At 39.9% G+C, this 20,899-nt stretch overlaps 5 protein-coding genes across 5 annotated transcripts in view; all 5 read right to left on the reverse strand.

Annotated features, from left to right (window-relative positions):
• LOC119584653 overlaps positions 1–1,734 on the reverse strand; it is an 8,381-nt gene extending 6,647 nt beyond the window's left edge. The window contains 1 exon segment of the mRNA XM_037933330.1: positions 1,666–1,734. Coding sequence (XP_037789258.1) covers positions 1,666–1,734 — 69 coding nt within the window.
• A 4,482-nt stretch (positions 1,735–6,216) lies between these two features.
• On the reverse strand, positions 6,217–9,024 carry LOC119584654 (probable GPI-anchored adhesin-like protein PGA55). Its single transcript, XM_037933331.1, has 5 exons — positions 8,658–9,024; positions 8,434–8,535; positions 7,323–8,299; positions 6,513–7,197; positions 6,217–6,467 (listed from the first exon to the last, which is right to left on the reverse strand). Exons 1-5 carry the CDS (start codon positions 9,022–9,024, stop codon positions 6,217–6,219), a joined length of 2,382 nt encoding a protein of 793 aa, XP_037789259.1.
• Positions 9,025–9,564: 540 nt separating this feature from the next.
• LOC119584656 (mucin-3B-like) lies at positions 9,565–10,946 on the reverse strand. Its single transcript, XM_037933332.1, has 3 exons — positions 10,871–10,946; positions 9,877–10,311; positions 9,565–9,818 (listed from the first exon to the last, which is right to left on the reverse strand). Exons 1-3 carry the CDS (start codon positions 10,944–10,946, stop codon positions 9,565–9,567), a joined length of 765 nt encoding a protein of 254 aa, XP_037789260.1.
• LOC119584657 (serine-rich adhesin for platelets-like) lies at positions 10,904–15,636 on the reverse strand. The gene is made up of 2 exons (XM_037933333.1): positions 11,870–15,636; positions 10,904–11,810 (listed from the first exon to the last, which is right to left on the reverse strand). The coding sequence occupies exons 1-2, from the start codon at positions 15,634–15,636 to the stop codon at positions 11,021–11,023; spliced, it is 4,557 nt and encodes a 1,518-aa protein (XP_037789261.1). The 3' UTR covers positions 10,904–11,020.
• Positions 15,637–15,662: 26 nt separating this feature from the next.
• Positions 15,663–17,349, reverse strand: LOC119584658 (uncharacterized protein PB18E9.04c-like). Its single transcript, XM_037933334.1, has 3 exons — positions 17,183–17,349; positions 16,869–17,114; positions 15,663–16,833 (listed from the first exon to the last, which is right to left on the reverse strand). Exons 1-3 carry the CDS (start codon positions 17,347–17,349, stop codon positions 15,663–15,665), a joined length of 1,584 nt encoding a protein of 527 aa, XP_037789262.1.
• Between the last annotated feature and the right edge of the window lie 3,550 nt (positions 17,350–20,899).

Consider the following 20,899-nt stretch of genomic DNA (forward strand, 5'->3'; position numbering starts at 1 on the left):
GTTATTACCATTGCTCTCATTATTATTCCATCTTCAGTATATTATCATTTACTGTGTATATGTGAGTATACGCAGAAAAGAAACAGGAAGTTGCATAGATTTCACCAGTTAACTGTGAAATACTTGTCTAAAAGAAAATAAATAAATAAATATAAAAAATAAATAAATAAATTATATTTATATACATATATATATATATATATATATATATATATATATATATATATATATAATGCGATTATTAGAACTGAAAACCATTTAAATTAAAAGACCCTAGGGCAAGATTAATCAAATATATGAAAAGCTGGGATCAGTTTAGAAAACTACGAAGCAATATTGATAAACCTTGTGTTTGTCATCATTTTATATAATTGTAGCTCTGGAAGGAAAGATCAAACATAACAAAGGTGTGTGATATACACATGCATATGTGTATATCAGTCAATCTATCTGTGTATCTATTTATCTACCTCTCTGTCTATCTATCTATATATATACATATACATATATATATATATATATATATATATATATATATATATATATATATATATATATATATGTGTGTGTGTGTGTGTGTGTGTGTGTGTGTGTACATTTACGTATATACATGTGTGTATATATATGTATATATATGTACATATATATATATATACATATATATATATATATATATATATATACATATATATATATATCATATATATATATACATATATATACATTTATGGATATTTTTACATATATATATACATATGCAGACACACACACACACACATACACACACACACACACACACACACACACACACACACACACACACACGCACATATATGTTTATATATGTATACATATATATACAATACAAATGCGAAAGCGAAAGCAAATAGTATAGTCTACTGTAAAAGCAATTGTTCTTAATCTCTGAGCATTATAAGGAGTTTTTGTGCTATTGTTATTATGGTCTGTATCAATACCATTAACAATATCATTATCATACCTTGTTTTTTATGCCAGTTATTGAATTAGTTTGGAATGACAGTATCTACTTCACTAATATGCGATAATCTCTGGGTGTCATCATTTGTGTGTGTGCGTGTGTGTGTGTGTGTGTGTGTGTGTGTGTGTGTGTGTGTGTAAATGGGGGCATCCAAGGTAGTATCATTTTGTTTTACCATTATAAAAAAAAAAATTCGCGGAAAACAATTTCATCTGATTAATCAAGAAAGGCAGTTGTGAATAAAAGATGAAAATCTAAAGAAGTTGATCATTGACGCCCTCTCAGTTGAACACGCAGACTCGAATCTTCGTAACAGTAGCGTAAAACGAGGTGACATCAATGGTTGAATGGGAATGGTTTTAGACTGTATAAATAATAAATAAAATAAATAAAAAAAATAGAATAAAAAAAGGAATTTGAACGAGACCGATACGATCACACTAATGAATACGTTTGAGGGTTTCAGTGTATTGAATGAGTATTTCGAGGTAATTAAAACGGTTTAATGACCCGGAGTAATATGTATGTGTTGTGTTGTGTGTGGTGCGTGTATTTTGTGAATGTGTGTTTTTTGTGCGTACGTGTGTGCGTGTCAGGTAGTAATGCTAAAAGGGACGTTATATTTTTCCTGGATACCTTTGTGAAGGTGTCTACTGATACTTTACCAAAAGTTGAAACTCAGCTTCCGTGGAACAACCCGTGACAGTTGGCGAAGTTGTAATACCAGAGACCATATTGTTTGTTTTGTTTTTTTTTGTTTTTTTTTTTTTTTTTGTTCATTATGGATCTTATATACACAAACTATGAATATAAAAGACAAATTATCTGGTAAATTTTTAATTGCTAGATGTACTTATTAGTTAATTCCAATTTCTTGATTAATTTGAGAACGATAACATCGCATGCCTCTACGTTGACACGTTTTCTGCACGTTATGACTTTACAACTCCAAACAAATGTTCCTGCACAACACACTTTGCTGTTACAATCGCCATTACGGTTGCAGTGCAAGTTATACCCAGATAGTAGGTCTATAACAACCATTTATCCACAGACACTGGGGAACGGTCATATTCTGGTCTGCTGTAGTATCCAGTCTGATGAAATTATGAAAGGTAGAGAGAGAATGCTGTAAAGTTATTCGCGTGAACATGTATCGAATTACCCCTGTATTGGTAGCTGGTGCATACTGGTAGAGGCACTGCAAAATCACCGTGTCCTTATTAGTCCGTACTTGAAGGAGGGTGTCTCTGTGTAAATGAACGTCCTTGCACAGAAATTTACAGCTTCACACCTATTTTCTTGCAACAACACACAGTTGCACGCATAAGCTGTAACAGTTCTTCAAAAGCTAGTAGGTGTACAGTCACTGGGATCCGCTCATACTCTGCATTTACATCCAGTCACGAGTTTGGCGAGAGACAAGGAGAAAAAAATATATTTGTCTTTGATCAACCTGCCCGCTGCCTTTTGTTCATACATCATTAGTAACTTCTGCATGGTAGAAGTACTGCGAAATCACCGTGTCTATATTAGTCCGTTCTTCAAAGACGGTGTCACTGTGTAAATGATCGTCCTTCCATGGAGTTTAACACCGAATCACAAAAGCTGAAGGCGCGACAGAAGAAGGGGTAGCATCTGAAACTTCCCGAAAGAGCTCTGATCCTCCTGACGTTATGATAGCTGGACGTGGAAGAGATGAGCGGATGGCTGGGGATTAATCTATGGGGCCCCATCGTTATCAGCAAGGTCGTATCTTTCTCCTGCACCTGAAAGTAAAATAAGATATAGAAAAATGTACAAGAAATTATAAATATATCTAAGCTGTTAAAATGCCAACACAACATTTTATAAACAATAGAGGGAGAGGGAAAGGGAGAGAAAGAGAGAGAGGGGAGGGGAATGGTTATAACTCATTTCATCTGTGATGTAAAATATTAAATGAAAAATTACTATCGTTGTACCGATAAGGTCGTTTTCTTAACGTACAATACTTAATATAGAAAATGTACTATATTATCAGGGGTAACTGTTACATTTAAAGATATTAGTTTCTATACTTGGTTGCTGCCAGTTACAGTGACAACTTCCGTGATACTGGTTATTGGAGGAAAGTTTTCTATTCTTTAACTTTAGTGCCACAGGAAATGTCCATGATTTGTCGATATAGACTGCCTCTTTGTATAAAAACCTGGAAGTTGTATGGACAAAATAATGACCCTCGCTTATAAACATGCAGTCACGAGGAACAACGTACAGTGGCACACCTGACTCAATACATTTCTTTCACTGCATAGGGTAATACCAAAGATAAAAGCATGCTGAAGAAAAGCGCGCCTATCGCCAAGGGAAAACACGGAAGAATTAGGACAAAGGGGACATAGCGGGTGAAAGAAGGGGAGGGAAGAAATGGGTGAAAGGTGGAGAAAAGGAGAGCGAGAGAGGAAATTTGGAGGGAAGGAGAGAACATTATGAAGAAACCAACTTTTTCAGTAAATACTACACCATCGATAATTTGCATAAAATAGTAATGCAAATAATAATTATCATTATTGTTATTATTATTATTATTATTATTATTATTATTATTATTATTATTATTATTATCATTATTATTATTATTATTGTTGTTCCTATTATTATTGTTATTATTATTATTATTAATATTGTTGTTGTAACTGTTGGTTATTGTTATCATTATCATTATTATCATTATTATCATTGCAATTATTTGTTATCATTATTATCATGGCAAAAACATAAGAATAAATATATGTAGGTCGGTTCGTCTTGTGAGGGTGAATGCATAGAAAAATGGCATATGTGTGGGTGTGGGTGTGCGTGCGTGTGCGTGTGTGTGTGTGTGTGTGTGTGTGTGTGTGTGTGTGTGTGTGTGTGTGTGTGTGTGTGTGTGTGTGTGTGTGTGTGTGTGTGTGTGTGTGTGTGTGTGTGTGTGCATTAATAGGGAGAATTTGATGTTTTAGTAGAGACACCAATAGATGTGATAGATACATTAGTGGCAACAGAATCAGAAATGTTAGTACACACACCTGTGATAGCAGACTCACTAGTGGGAGTAAAATTAGATTTCATATACACTCCAGTTGTGCTAGATCCAGAAGAGGCGATATATACACCAGAAGAAGTAGGTAAAGGTTGGATCGTAGCAACAGGTAGGTAAACCAGTGACGTTAGAATGAGATTTTAACGTCGATATGCTAGGGACAAAGGTGAAGTACTCTCTAGGGGTGGTAGACACAACAGTGTTGGTAAACTCAGCAGTGGCAGATAACAGTCGTTAGGATGGACTTAGAAGTAGCAATAAAAACATCAGGCGCAGCAGAATCAGAAACTATGACAGACTCAGTATAATAAGTTTCTGAAGCTACACTACTAGCAGTGGGACCAATGACTGTGTTGGACATATCAGTGGTTGTAGATTCGGAAGTTTAAGTAGACATACCAGACAGTATAGTCAGTAGGTATGGTGTACACTTTTGTGATTCGGCAGTGGTGGTATATAAATAGGTGGGGACACCAGTGACAGTAGGCTCAAAAGTAGAGTCAGTACTGGCTGCAGAATTAGCTCTCTGGTTAAGCAGTTCCTTGGTGATAGATTCTGTATTTGCAGATTGGTCTGAAGCTGCATACTAACCGAAGTGAATTTGACGTTGATGTAGATGTGAATTCTATACAAGAGCAGATTGTGCTGAGACTATAGATGATTCTGTGACAGAACTGAGTTGACAGAAAACTGATGTGAAGATGTAGACTTAGTATTGTATGAAGATGTATCTGTGGTAGAAGGTTCTGTGGATGGAACAGAATCTGTCGACCTCTTTCGCACTACAGTGTTCTTGGTGACAAGGATGAGTGCTTCTTCTGTTGACTTCACACTGTCAACGGTCGGTACAGCGGCATTGATTGTAGATGTGTATATATAATTATACGAGGGTGTATGACCAGAAAGCACTGATTGAAAACCGTTGAGCAAAGATATTCCTGTTGATAACAAAGTTACTGTAAATGAAACAAATAATCTTGCAATAGCTGTCGATGTCATTACAACTGTGAATGAAATATCAAATTCACAAAAAAGTATTTAAAATAATGCAAGCCTTGCTACAATACTGAAACTGACATATTATAATGATGATTTAAAACAGTGGTAACAATAATAAAATTAATGATGACAGAAGAACCATCTATGATTTTTAATAAGATAATAACAGTACCGACATATCATTTTCACAACAAATTGGCACAGTAGCTATAGTGTCCTTTTAAAACCATTTTCCAACAGTTATGTTCATAATTCAACACATTGCCTTTTACGAAATCACACAGATATGAATGGGCAATCATTTCAGAGATTTGAAGGTGTTTTCATAGTAGTAGTACCTGGTTCCTCAATGTTGGACTCGCTGGAGGAAGAAATTTCACGAGACATTTCAAAAGCGGAAGACATTTAGATGGATGTTTCAGCAGCACTAGACGTTTCAGAAGCAGTAGACATTTATGCAGGGGTAGAGTTTCAGCAGCACTAGACTCTTCAGTGGTTGATGCTTCAGCAGCACTAGACACTTCAGTGGTAGATGCTTCAGCAGTACTAGACGCTTCAGAAGCGGACATGTCTGCAATGGTAGATTTTTCAACATCGCGAGACACTTCGGAAATATAAATTTCTGTAGTAGATGCTCCAGTAGCACTAGACGCTTCAGAAGAGGTAGACTTTTCTGAAATGCTGTATGCTTCAGCAGCAACAAACACTTCAGATGCGGTAGAAATTTCTGTAGAGGTGGATATTTCAGTAGCATGAGACACTTCAGAAGCGGTAGACATTTCTGTAGCAATGAATGTTTTAGCAGCACTAGAAATTTCGATAGAGTTGGATGCTTCAGCGGCAGCAGTGGTAGATGCTTCAGCAGCATTAGACACGCCAGTTATAGATGATTCAGCAGCACTAGACACTTACTTCGGCAACGGCAGACATTTCTGTAGTGGTAAGTGTAGCATTAGACACACCAGAAGTGGTAGACATTTCTTTAGACTTGGATGCTTCAGCAATACTAGACACTTCAGAAGCGGTAGACATTTCTGCAGTGGTAGATGTTTCAGCAGCACTAGATATTTCGGAAGCGGAAGACATTTCAGTAAAGTTGGATGTTTCAGCAGACTTTTCTGTAGTAGTAGATGTTTCAGTAGCATGAGAGACTTCAGAAGCGGTAGACATATGTAGTGTCAGATGCTTCAGCAGCGGGAGACAAATCTGTAGAGATGGATGTTTCAGCAGCACTAGACGCTTCAGAATCGGTAGACAATTCTGCAGTGGTAGATGTATCAGCAGCATTAAACACTTCAGTGGTTGATGCAGCATTAGGCACTTCAGAAGCGGTAGACATTTCCGCAGTGGTAGATGTATTAAGAGCACTAGACACTTCAGTAGATACTTCAGCAGCGCTAAACACTTCAGAAGTGGTAGACTTTTAAGTACAGGATGTTTCAGGAGCACTAGACACTTCAGAAGCGGTAGACATTTCAGTAGAGGTGGATACTTCAACAGCACTAGTCACTTTAGAAGCAGTAGATATTTTTGTAGTATTAGATATTTCAGCAGTACTAGACAATTCATTAGTAGTTGCTTCAGCAGCACTAGACACTTCAGAAGCGGTAGATATTTCTGTAGAGTTAGATGCTTCAGCAGCACTAGAAATTTCAGAAGCGGTAAACGTGTCTGTAGAGTTGGATGTTTCAGCAGTGCTAAACACTTCAGAAGTAGTAGACATTTCTGTAGTAGATATTTTAGCAGCACTAGACACTTCAGAAGCCATAGACATTTCTGTAGAGCTAAATGCTTCAGCAGCATAAGACACTTCAGGAGAGGCTGACATTTCTGCAGAGTTAGATGCTTCACCAACACTAGACAATTTAGAATCGGTAGACATTCTTGTAATAGATGTTTTAGCAGTTCTAAACATTTCTGCAACGGTAGGCACTTCTGTAGTAGATGTTTTAGCAGCACCAAGCACTTCAGCAGTATTAGACACATCAGAAGTGGTAGACATTTCTGGAGTGGTACATGTTTCAGCATCACTAGACACTTCAGATACGGTAGACATTTCAGTAGTAGATATAGCAGCAGCACTGGATACTTCAGAAGCAGTAGATATTTCTGTAGATGTTTCAGCTGCACTAGGCTTTTAGGAGAGGAAGCCATTTCTGTAGTGGTAGATACTTCAGCAGCACCAGACACTTCAGAAGTAGTAAAATTTCTTGTGATTTGGAAGTTTCAGCAGCACTAGGGTAATCAGAAGTAGTATACATTTTTGTAGATGTTTCTAAGCACTAGACACTTCAGAAACGGTAGACATTCCTGTAGAGTTGGATGCTTCAGCAACACTAGACATTTCAGAAGCGGTAGACATTTCTGTAGAGTTGGAAGCTTCAGCAGCACTAGACACTTCAGAAACAGTACCACAGAACAGAGACTTTCTGTAAAGTCCAGCAGCACTTCAGAAGTGGTAGATATTTCAGTAGAGGTGGATGCTTCAGCGGCAGTAAACATTTTCGTTGGTGTTTCAGCAGCACTTGACACTTCAGAAGCGGCAGACATTTCTGCAGTGGCAGATGTTTCACCAGCACTAGACATTTCAGTGGTAGATGGTTCAGCTGCACTAGACACTTCAGAAGCAGTAGATATTTCTGTAGAAGTGAATGCCTCAGCAGAACTAGACACTTCAGAACCGGTAGACATTTCTGTAGTAGATGTGTCGGCAGAAGATATTTCTATATTAGTAGATGTTTCAGCAGCATTAGACATTTCAGAAGCGGTAGACATTTCAGTAGTAGTTGTTACGGCAGCACTAGACACTCCACAAGCAGCAGACATTTTTGTAGAGCTGGATGTTTCATCAGCACTAGACACTTCAGAAACAGCAAACATTTCTGCAGTGATGGATGCTTCAGCAGCACCAGACACTTCAGAAGCGGTGGATATTTCTGTAATAGACGTTTCAGTCGCTCTAGACACTTCAGAAGTAGTAGATAATTCTGAAATAGTGGATGCTTCAGCAGCATTAGACACTTCAGAAGCGATTGGCATTTCTATAGAGTTGGATGCTTCAGCAGCTTTAGACACTTCAGAAGCGGATGCTTCAGCAGTACTCGACACTATGGAAGTGACAGACATTTCTGTAGATATGGATGCTTCAGCAGCACCAGACACTTCAGAAGCAATAGACATTTCTGTAGTGGTAGATGTTTCAGCAGCAGTAGACACTTCAGAAGCGATAGGCATGTCTGTCGAGTTAGATGTTCAGCATCACTAGATACTTCATAAGCAGTAGATATTTCTGTAGTGGGAGTTACTTCAGCAGTAACAGACATTTCAGAAACGGTAGATATATCTGAAGTCGTTGATGTTTCAGCAGCACTCGACATTTCAGATGCAATAAACACTTCAGAAGTGGTGGACATTTCCGCAGTTATAGATGATTCAGTAGCAACAGACATTTCATAAGCGGTAGTTATTTCTGCTGTAGATATTTTTGAAGTGGTAGATGCTGTAGCATTTGACCCTTCAAAACCGGTATACATATTTGTTGTGGTAGACGGCTCAACTGCACTAGTGGTAATGTTTGTGATAATGGTTGTTTACCAGCAGTAAACATTTCTGTAATACTTGATGCTTCAGCAGCACTAGAAATTTTTGTAGTGGTTGTTGCATCAGCAGCATTTGAAATTATTTTTGTGATGGTAGATGTTTCACTAGGCACTTCTGAAGCAGCTGTTATTTCTGTAATTGCTGTAGACCTTTCTGCATTGGTAGATGCCTCTGTAGACACTTCAGAATTTGAAGCCATTATTGTAGTGGTTGATGTTTGAGAAGGATTATCCATTTCAGTAGACACTGTATTATCATTGGTTGTTACTGCTGCGTGGTATGATGCAGAAGCAGTAATAGCATTGGATGTTGTTCTGGTAGTAGCTGTTATAGCAGTTGGTACAGTAGTGATGGTAGACATATTACTATCGGATGTTGTGGTTGATGCTACAAGTTCAGTAATGGTATACACACCAGTGTTACTAGATACACCATTGTTGGTATGCTCCGTGGACACACCAGTGACATCCAATGTTTTGGTTTGCATACCAGTGATAGCAGACTGGTATCTGTTGTAGGAGAACCTGAAGGTTTGGTGATCGCAAACTCAGCAGTGTGTGTTAATACATGAGTCGCTGTAAAATCAGTATTTTTCCCAGATATACCGGCATTGGAAGACTTAAAATAGGTGGTAGAGTCAGAAGTGGTTGTAGAACCAGTGGCAACAGAATCAGATATTTTAGTGGGCAAATTAGTTCTAGTAGACTTTGGTGAAGTGGTAGAATCATCATTGGCAGTTTTGGGAGATATACCAGTGCCAGTAGTTTTCATCATCATATCAGAGGCAGTAAAATCGGAAGTTTGTGTCGGTATAGTAGTGGTGGACTCACTAGGAATGGTAGATTCAATAGAAACATGAGTAGCTATAGAATCAGAAGTTTTAGTAGAAATGGCAATATAGTCAGCAATATAATACATCAGTGGTAGTATATTCAGAAGTTTTTGTGGTCATAACGAAGGCAGTGAAATTAAAAGTTGTCGAAGACACGTTTCTGGTGGTAGACTCAGCAGCAGTGGTATACAAAGTAGTGACAGTAGAATCAAATGCTACATAAGGCACATCAGTCACATTTGAATCAGAAGCTTTAGAAGACATGCTAGTGGGCATGGACTTAACAGGTGTGATTAACTCAGTATTTATGGTAGACTTCAGCTCTTTGATTAAAAAGTTCTTTAGTGGTAGATTCTTCATCTATTACAGATTGGTCTGAACCTGTATACTGATCTGGGAGTTCTGATTTTGTACTAACTGAATTGATAGATTCTTTAAAATCTGTAGACAATGATGTAGCTGCAAATTCCATATCAGCTGTGGCTGTAGATAACTCTTTTGAAAGAGATGAAACAGTAGAGGGAATAAATGAATATGAAGATGTAGATTTAGAACTGTGTGATATTTGATCTGTGGTGGAAGGTCTTGTAGGAACAGTAATTACATCTTTACTTGTTGAAACGGAATATGTGGATGGAACAGTCTTTGCTGACATTTTTGGCACCACAGTTTCCTTGGTGTCAAGGAAGAGTGATGTTTCTGTTGACTTCACACTGTTAACGGTTGTTAAAGTAGCAGTGGGTGTAGATGATGTTGAAACAGATGATGTTGTATGACCAGAAGCCGTTGATTTAGAACCGTTGACCCAAGAAATTCCTGTTGATATCAAAATTACTGTAGATGGAACAGATGATCTTGTTTTATTCGTTAACTGTGGCTGTGGGTGGACCACTGACTGTTCATAGTTAATATGTTTATCAAGAACTTGATTAAATCAATGAATGTAAAGAAAAAAAAGTGCTAGTCTGTATCAGAAATAGTAATTACTACAATTTACGTGATTATAATAATGCTCATGACAATAATAATAAGTAATGCTACAGTATTAATAAATTTTGTTTCTGCTAAAAGACAATGAATAAAATAATATTAATGTATTTAGGCTCATAAACATACTTTTATGATCTCTTGAATGACCTTCGATTATTTTCATAGCATGAAAAATCGGGTATATTTTGATACTAACTTGGAGTTGTAGTTATTCTCCCTTTTGTGAAAGCAGCTGATTATTCACAAAAGCAGACAATAAAAAAATCTTGGTTGCCCTCTTCATTACCAATCACATAATTATGTAATGCCCTCCTAAATTTACATTCATGAACAGCCTTGATACATCCATTACACTAATACCCAACAGACTTTTAATTCAACTTACCTGGAAAATTAGAAGAGAATGTTTTTGTGGTAGTAAAAGGTTCTTCAGTGCTGGACTTTGGATAGTTCTTGGACATTTCAGTGGTGGTAGAAACTTTACCACTGGTCTGTATATCTTCAGTAGTTGGTACTATAATATTGTTTGGTTTTGTTATGTTAGCTGACATTTCAGTGATGATAATAGTTCAGAATCAGTGACGGTAGACACTTCTGTAGTAGTAATGGTAGAGATTTCCGAAGCAGTAGATATGATAGCAGATGCCTCAGTAGCAGTAGGAACTTCAAAAGAAGTAGACGTTTCTGTTGTAGCAGATGCTTCAGCAAGAGTAGAGACTCGACTAGTAAGTTCCATATTTGTAGATGCTTCAAGGACTGCAGAATTTTCAGAAGTGATAGATACCACAGAAGCTGAAGATTCTAATGTGGCAGTAATTGCTTCATTAGTATTAGACATTCCAGTAGAGAGCCCAGTAGTATACATCTCAGTGACAGTGGAAGTTTCATTATCTGTTGATGCCCCCATGGCAAAGAAACTAGTAGCCGCTGATGTCTCTTGGTTAGAAGATTCCTCAGCAGCCGGAGAAGCCACCATGGATGTAAACATGTCTGGGGAGGTTTCAGTGGTAGTAGATGTATCACTGGTAAGGCACTCTTCTGTGGCTATAGAATATTCGGCCAGATATGTAGAAGACACTTCAGTGGTACTGCTTGCTTTTCTAATTGTAGTCAATTCAGTGGTAGTAGACAGTTCATTGTTTTTAGACGTTTCATTGTTGATGGTTATCTCAGCTGTAGTAGACATTCCATCAGCTAAATTTTTGGAAGCAGCAATGGATGCTGTAGTTTCAACAGATGCTATGGTAGTATTAAATACTGTAGATACAGCAGGTTCTGTAGTAGTTTCAGATGTCGTTTCGGTAAATTCAGCAGTACATTTAATGCTATAGTTTCAACAGACATAGTAGAGACCATGATGAACTTAGATGTATTTTCAGGAGACAGTGTAGGAGCATCTGATACTGTATTTTCAGTAGATGCTTTAGAGTCAGTGAATGCAACAGCAGCATTAAATGCTTTAGTTTTGGTAGCAGCTGTAGTGGCAGTAGATGCCATTGTAACATTGTTACTAGTAACTGTGGTAAATACTGTATTATCGGTCAATGTTCTTGCATCTGATGTAATATTGGCACCCAATGAGGGTGTTGTAGTTCCAGAAATTGCTGTAATGTCAGTAGTAATGAATGTTCCAGTATTATTGAGTGCCATAGTGTCATTGGATCGTGTAGTGACAGTAGATGCTGATATATCATTAGATTCTGTAGTGTCAGTAGAAGTTGCTGTAGCATAGGATACTGTAGTGATACTAGATGATGTAGCATTAGATACTGTTATGTCAATAGCTATTGCTGTAGTGTCGGTTGCTTTAGTGTTAGTAGATGCTGCTGTATCATTGGATTCTGTACTGTCAGTAGAAGTTATAATGTTAGATGTTGCTACTGTAGTGGATGCTGCAGTTTCAGTAAATGCAGAAGTAGAATTTGAAGCATCATTACTGACATATGCCAAAGTGGTGGCTGTAAACACTGCAGTAGTATTTGATGCTTGAGGGCTAATAGATGTTGTATGATTGGTTACTGCAGTAGCAGTTCTTGTAACATTGGACATTGTATGCTTGATCATTGTGCCTGTGTTAGATGCTGCAGTGGAAGTAGACATTACAGTGGGATTAAATATTGTAGTGTCAGTGGATGCTGCAGTAGAACTGAATTTAGTGGCAGTAGATTCAGTAGATGCTGTAGTGGCAGTAGACTTTGAAGTAGCTCTGCTGAAGGGTACTGAAGCATTGGTAGATGCTAAAGTAATATTGAATGTCGAAGTAACAGTAGAGACTGTTGATCCAGTATCACTGAATGCTGTAGTTGAAGTAGACTCTTTAGTGATATTAGTCATTAAAGTGTCAGTCGATGTTGCACTTCCATTGTACGTTATTATGGTAGTATATTCTGTTATATCTGTAGCAGTAGATGCTGTAGAAGAATTGATTGCTGTAGCAGCAGATACTATAATAGGAGTGGATGCTATATTGCTGGTAGATACTGTAGTATCATTGGATACTGAAATGGCACTCGATGATGTAGTAGGATTGGGTGCTACAGTGTTGGTAGATACTGTAGTATCATTGAATGCTGTAATGGTAGAAGCAGTGGATGCTGGAACTGAATTGTATGCTGTGGTTTCAGTTGAGGCAATGGTGTCAGCATATATTGTACTGACATTAAAAGATTTACTGTCAGTTGATGCTGTAGTGTTAGCAAAAACAAACGTTATGTTGGTTGCTGTAGTGCCACTAGATACTGACATATAATTGGATACTTTAGTGGCACTATAAACTGTAGTAACACTGGATGATTTTGAGGCGGTAGATGTTGTTGTGCCAGTTGTCACTGTACTAGCATTGGATGTAGTAATTTTAGCAGGCACTGTAATAAAGGTGGGTACTGTATTAGATGCTGTAACAGCATTGGATTCAGTTGTGTAAGTAGTTGCAGTAGCAAATACACTGGATGCTGTAGTGTCAGTTGACTGTGGGGTAGCATGGGATACTACATTGGTAGTAGACCCTGTTGTAACTTTGAATGCTGTGGTGTTGGTAGATGTTTTAACGTTCAGTGTTGTAGTGTTGGTGGGCACTGTAGCATTGAGTGCCACAGTGTCGGTAGATGCTCCTGTAATAATAGACTCTGTGGTAGCACTGGATTCCATAATGAGGGTAGATGCTTCAGTAGGTTTTGATAATGTAGTGGTTACAGATGGTATTGTAGCATTAGATGCTGCAATGTCAATAGAAGCTGTGGTAGCATCTAACACTTCAGTGGTACTTGATACTGATATATTGTAGGATGCAATGGTAGACTCTATGGTAGCATCAGTTACTGTAGTGTCAGCAGATGCTGAAGTAGCTCTGTCTGCTGCAGTAATGGTAGCACTAGATATTTGATTGACAGTAGTTGAAGTTCTGTTGGATGTTGCCGTTTCCATGGAATTTGTAATGGCAGATGCAGTAATAGTTTCAGATTCAGTTGAGTGAGTAGTGTCTTCAATTGAACTCAATACTGTTATGGTTGAAGAAACTGTAGTAGAATTCGATATTCTAGTATTGTTGTTAAATGTTGCAATGTTAGATGCTATAGTAGATTTGGGTGGCACTGTACTGTCATTAGTAGTCAATACTGCTGTATCATTAGATATTGTAGCTGACACTGTAGTAGGAACAGATTCTTTTATGGTAATAGACACTACAGTAGCATTCCTTGCTGTAGTGGCAGTAGAAGCACTTGAGGCTGTGGTGGCAGTATACAACATAGTGGAATTTGTTACTGCATCAGAAAACGTTGCATTGGTTGTGGTATCTTTGGAAGACACTGAAGATGTTTTTACCGTTGTTGTGATAGCAGAAATTGTATCTGCATTAGTAGCTGTTGTATTAGTTGATGGTAATGCAGTCTTGGGTGCTGTAGTGTTGGCAGATGTTGTAGTAACACTGACTGCTGTAGTGGTAGTTGATACTGTTATATCGTTGGATAGTGTACTGTTAGACGATGTAGTAGTTTCAGGTGTAGCAGTAGATGCAGTGATGTTGGCAGATGTGATAGTGGCAGTAGCTACCACATTGGTAACAGACACTATAGTAGTATTGGATATTATGATTTTAGTAGAGGTTGTACCATTTGAAGTTATAGCATTTGTAGATGCTGTGGTTGCATTAAATGCTGTAATGTTAGAAGACAGAATAGCATTTGATACTGTATTGTCTGCAGATGCTGTACCATTGGCTGCTGTAATGGCAGGAGGCATTGTAGTAGCATTGAATTTTGTAGGGGCAGTAGATCCTGTAGGAATATTAGATACTGATGAGGTGTTATATGGAGTCTCGGTAAATTCTGCAGCACCATCGGATGCTATAGTGTCAGTAGATGCTATGTGGTCATTAGAGGTTGCATTGATAGTAGACACTGCACTAGGTGAAGACAATGTAACATGTGATACTGTATTGGTAGCAGACCCTGTGTTAGTTACTATTGTAGTATTGAATACTACTGTGCTAGTAGATGCTGTTGTATCATTGGAGGCTAAAATGATAGTAGACTCCTTAGTATCATTTGATGTGATGTTTTTGGACATTGAATTAGCACAATGTGTTACAATGATAGACACATTAGTATGAATGGGTGTTGCAGTGACATTAAGTACCAATGATGGCGAAGTAGCATTAGGTGCTGCACTAACATAAACTGTTGTATTGGTAGTAGATGTTGTAGTAACACTAGGTCCTACAGCAGTAGCAAACACTGTAGTAGCATCAGATTCTGTGCTGTGGACAAACACTGTATTGGCAGATGTGGTAGTATTAGATGCTGTAGTCTTAGTAGGCACTGCTGTCACTGCAGAAGAGGTTGTAGTGGCAGATGATGCTGTATTATCGCCGGGTTTTGTTGTGGCAGAAGATACTGTATTGTTACTAGATGCTGCAGTATTATCAGAGGCTGCAGTGGTTGTTGTACTTCCAGGAAATCCTAATGATTCCACAGATGCTGTCATAGTATTTGATATCTTACTATCTGAAGACATTGTTATAATGGATGCTGAAGAGGCAGCAGATGCTACAGAAGTATTAAATGCTAAACCATTGCTGGACACTGTTGTTTCAGTGAATGCTGTAGGATCTCTAGTTGATGTAGTAGCACTGGATGATGTCTTAGTAGACATTGTGATATCATTTGATGTTGTGGCAGTCAATGCTGCTGTGCTATGTGTACTGCAGTAGCAGCAGAATTTTTAAGAGCACTGGATGTTGCATTGGTAGTAGCCATTGTTAATGTCTTGGTAACTGAAGTATTTTTAGAATCTATAGTATCTGTAGCTGTAATGGTAGTATGTGTTGCCATAGCAGTAGCTGTTGCAGTAGAATTAAATTTAATAGTGGCAACAGAAGGTGCAGTAGCATCAGATCCTGCAAAACCAGCCGATACTGTGGTTGCGTTATATTTCACAGTGTCAGTAGATGCTGCAGTAACAACAGATGCTGTACTGTAAGCAGATGCATCAGGCACAGAAGTAGCATTAGATACTCCATCGGTGGTATATGCTGTGGTGGCATTGGATGCTAGAGTAGTAGTAAACATGGCATCAATAATTGCTGTTGTTTCAGTAATCACTGTAGCATCAGATACTTTACCAGTGATTGCTGAAACGTCAGATGTTGTAGGAGCAATAAATGTTGTATTGCTAATATACATAGTAGTTCCATTGGATGTTGTAGTGGTGGAAGCTGTAATGGCACTAAATGCCGTAGCAGCAGTAGATGCTGTGATTACATTAGAAGTTACGGCAGCAGTAGACATTGTATTTACATTGTATGCTGCAGTGTTATTGGACACTGTAGTTGCATTAGATGTTGCAGCTGTTATAGACGATGATGTAGCAGTTGGTGCTGTAGTGACAGTAAACACTGTAGTACCGTCGGACATTGTTGATTCAGTAGATGCTATGTTGCCAGATGTTGTACTTGCAGTGGAACCTGTAGTGGCACTGGGTGTTATATTGGTAGTAGACACATTGGATGCTGTATTGGCAGTAGAGTCTGCACCAATAGTAGAAACTGTACTTACATTAGATACTGAAATAGGGTTAGTGTGTGTCAATTCACTGGTGGACAGATAGTCTTTAGTTTTTGTTACTTTATCAATGGTTGACATATCTTTGGTAGTTGCCATTTCACTGGTGCCTGGCCGACCTCTAATCGTTGTTACTTCACTGGTAGTTACCATATGAGTTGTCACTTCATTGAAGGTTAGATCATTGGAGGTTAGTAGATTATTGGTTATTGTCACTTCACAAGTTGTTAGCCGATCTTTAGTGGCTGTCACTTCACTCGTCCTTCGTAGACCTTTAGTTGTGACTTCACTAGTGGTTATTCTCACTTCAGTATTAGATGTCACTTCACTGGTGGTTGCAGATCTTTGGTTGTTGTCACTTCACCATTGGTTAACAGATCTTTGGTGGATGTCACTTCACTGGTGGTTGGCATATCTTTGGTTGTCACTTTATTAGTGGTTGGCAGATCTTTGGTTGTCACTTCAATAGTGGTTGACAGATCTTTGATAATCACTTTATTAGTGGTTGGCAGATCTTTGTTGATTGTCCCTTCGATAGTGCTTAGTGGATCTCTGGTGACTGTCACTTCACTAGTGGTTGGCAGTTCTTTCGTGAATATCACTTCACTTGTGGTTGGAAGAGCTTTGCTGAATATCACTCCACTATGGTTGGCAGATTTTTGGTGGTTGTCACTTCACTGTTGGTTGGCAGATCTTTGGTTGACACTTCACTGGTGGTTGGCTGATCTTTGGTTGTCATTTCACTGGTGTTGCAGATTTGGTGTAATTCACTGTCATGGTTGGTTGGTAGATCTTTGGTTGTCATTTCATGGTGTGTTGGCAGATATTTGGTGGATGTCACTTCACTGGTGGTTGGCAGATCTTTGTGTCATTCACTGGTGGTTGCGTCGTAGGAAGTTGACACTGTCATGTTACCGTGTAACTGTGACAGGTGTTGGAGATTTGTGGATCTATGTGCAGATTTGTGAACTTGGGCAGTGACACTGGTGTTGGCACTGGTGCTGTACTTCTGTGGCAATTGGTATGCCTACTGGTTGCAGATCTTGGTGTCACTCATTTGTGAGATTTGGTCACTTCATGGTGGTTGCAGATCTTAGTGTGTCATTCACTGGTGGTGGCATGTCTTTGGTGCTGTACTTTATCATGGTTGCAGATCTTTGGTGGCTGTCACTTCACTGGTGTTGGCATTGGTGACTGTCACTGCAGATCTTTGGTTGTCACTTCACTGGTGGTTGGCAGATCTTTGGTTGTCACTTCACTGGTGGTTGGCAGATCTTTAGTGGCTGTCATTTCCCTGGTGGTTGACAGATCTTTGGTTGTCACTTCACTGGTGGTTGGCATATCTTTGGTGGCTGTCACTTCACTGGTGGTTGGCAGATCTTTTCTTACTGTCACTTCACTGGTGGTTGGCAGATCTTTAGTGGCTGTCACTTCACTGGTGGTTGGCAGATCTCTAGTGGTTGTCACTTCACTGGTGGTTGGCAGATCTTTGGTTGTCATTTCACTGGTGGTTGGCAGATATTTGTTTGTGTCACTTCACTGGTGGTTGGCAGATCTTTGGTTGTCACTTCACTGGTGGCTGACAGATCTTTGGGTGTCACTTCACTGGTGGTTGGCAGATCTTTGGTGGCTGTCACTTCACTGGTGGTTGACAGATCTTTGGGTGTCACTTCACTGGTGGTTGGCAGGTCTTTGGTGGCTGTCACTTCACTGGTGGTTGGCAGATCTTTGGTGACTGTCACTTCACTGGTGGTTGGCAGATCTTTGGTGACTGTCACTTCACTGGTGGTTGGCAGACCTTTGGTGGATGTCACTTCACTGGTGGTCGGCAGACCTTTGGTGGATGTCACTTCACTGGTGGTTGGCAGATCTTCAGTGGCTGTCATTTCCCTGGTGGTTGACAGATCTTTGGTTGTCATTTCCCTAGTGGTTGGCAGATCTTTGGCTGTCACTTCACTAGTGGTTGGCAGACCTTTGGTGGCTGTCACTTCACTGGTGGTTGACAGATCTTTGGTGCTGTCACTTCACTGGTGGTTGGCAGAACTTTAGTGGTTGTCACTTCACTGGTGGTTGGCAGATCTTTGGTGGCTGTCACTTCACTGGTGGTTGGCAGATCTTTGGTGGCTGTCACTTCACTGGTGGTTGGCAGAACTTTGGTTGTCACTTCACTGGTGGTTGACAGATCTTTGGTGACTGTCACTTCACTGATGGTTGGCAGATCTTTGGTTGTCACTACTGGTGGTTGGCAGATCTTTTCTTACTGTCACTTCACTGATGGTTGACAGATCTTTGGTTGTCACTTCACTGTGGGTTGGCAGATCTTTGGTGGCTGTCACTTCACTGGTGGTTGACAGATCTTTGGTTGTCACTTCACTGGTGGTTGACAGATCTTTGGTTGTCACTTCACTGATGGTTGGCAGATCTTTGGTTGTCACTTCACTGGTGGTTGGCAGATCTTTGGTTGTCACTTCACTGGTGGTTGTTAAATCTTTGGTTGTCACTTCACTGGTAGTTGGCAGACCTTTGGTGGCTGTCACTTCACTTGTGGTTGACATATCTTTGGTTGTCACTTCACTGGCGGTTGGCAGATCTTTGGTTGTCACTTCACTGGTGGTTCTCAAGTCTTTGGTTGGCAGATCTTTGGTGGCTGTCACTTCGCTGGTGGTTGTCAAGTCTTTGGTTGGCAGATCTTTGGTGGCTGTCACTTCACTGGTGGTTAACAGATCTTTGGTGGATGTCACTTCACTGGTGGTTGGCAGATATTTGGTGACTGTCACTTCACGGGTGGTTGACATATCTTTGGTTGTCACATCACTGGTGGTTGGCAGATCTTTGGTGGCTGTCACTTCACTGGTGGTTGTCAAGTCTTTAGATGTCACTTCACTGGTGGTTGGCAGATCTTTGGTGGCTGTCACTTCACTGATGATTGGCAGATCTTTGGTGGCTGTCACTTCACTGGTGGTTGACAGATCTTTGGTGGCTGTCACTTCACTGGTGGTTGGCAGATCTTTGGTGACTGTCACTTCACTGGTGGTTGGCAGATCTTTGGTGGCTGTCACTTCACTGGTGGTTGGCAGACCTTTGGTGGCTGTCACTTCACTGGTGGTTGACAGATCTTTGGTGGCTGTCACTTCACTGGTGGTTGACAGATCTTTGGTGACTGTCACTTCACTGGTGGTTGGCAGATCTTTGGTGACTGTCACTTCACTGGTGGATGGCAGATCTTTGGTTGTCACTTCACTGGTGGTTGGCAGATCTTTGGTGACGGTCACTTCACTGGTGTTTGACAGATCTTTGGTTGCCACTTCACTAGTTGTTGGTAGATCTTTGGTAGTCACTTCTATGGTGGTTGGCAGATCTTTGGTGGCTGTCATTTCACTGGTGGTTGACAGACCTTTGGTGGCTGTCACTTCACTGGTGGTTGGCAGACCTTTGGTGGCTGTCACTTCACTGGTGGTTGGCAGATCTTTGGTGGCTGTCACTTCACTGGTGGTTGGCAGATCTTTGGTGGCTGTCACTTCACTGGTGGTTGGCAGATCTTTGGTGGCTGTCACTTCACTGGTGGTTGGCAGTCTTTGGTTGTCACTTCACTGGTGGTTGACAGATCTTTGGTTGTCACTTCACTGGTGGATGGCATGTCTTTGGGTGTCACTTCACTGATGGTTAACAGATCTTTGGTTGTCACTTCACTGGTGGTTGACAGATCTTTGGTTGTCACTTCACTGGTGTTTGGCAGATCCTTGGGTGTCACTTCACTGGTGGTTGGCAAATCTTTAGTGGTTGTCACTTCACTGGTGGTTGTCAAGTCCTTGGGTGTCACTTCACTGGTGGTTGGCAGATCTTTGGTTGTCACTTCACTGGTGATTGTCATGTCTTTGATTGTCACTTCACTGGTGGTTGGCAGATCTTTAGTGGCTGTCACTTCACTGGTGGTTGACTGATCTTTGGTTGTCACTTCACTGGTGGTTGGCATGTCTTTGGCTGTCACTTCACTGGTGGTTCTCAAATCTTTGGTTGTCACTTCACTGGTGGTTGGCAGATCTTTGGTGGCTGTCACTTCACTGGTGGTTGGCAGATCTTTGGCTGTCACTTCACTGGTGGTTGGCAGATCTCTAGTGGCTGTCACTTCACTGGTGGTTGGCAGACCTTTGGTGGCTGTCATTTCACTGGTGGTTGGCAGATCTTTGGGTTGTCACTTCACTGGTGGTTGGCATGTCTTTGGTTGTCACTTCACTGGTGGTTGGCAGACCTTTGGTGGCTGTCACTTCACTGGTGGTTGGCAGATCTTTGGTTGTCACTTCACTGGTGGTTGGCAGATCTTTGGTTGTCACTTCACTGGTGGTTGGCATGTCTTT

Source organism: Penaeus monodon, chromosome 18 (genome assembly GCF_015228065.2).
Source record: "Penaeus monodon isolate SGIC_2016 chromosome 18, NSTDA_Pmon_1, whole genome shotgun sequence".
Classification (NCBI taxonomy): Eukaryota; Metazoa; Arthropoda; class Malacostraca; order Decapoda; family Penaeidae; genus Penaeus; species Penaeus monodon.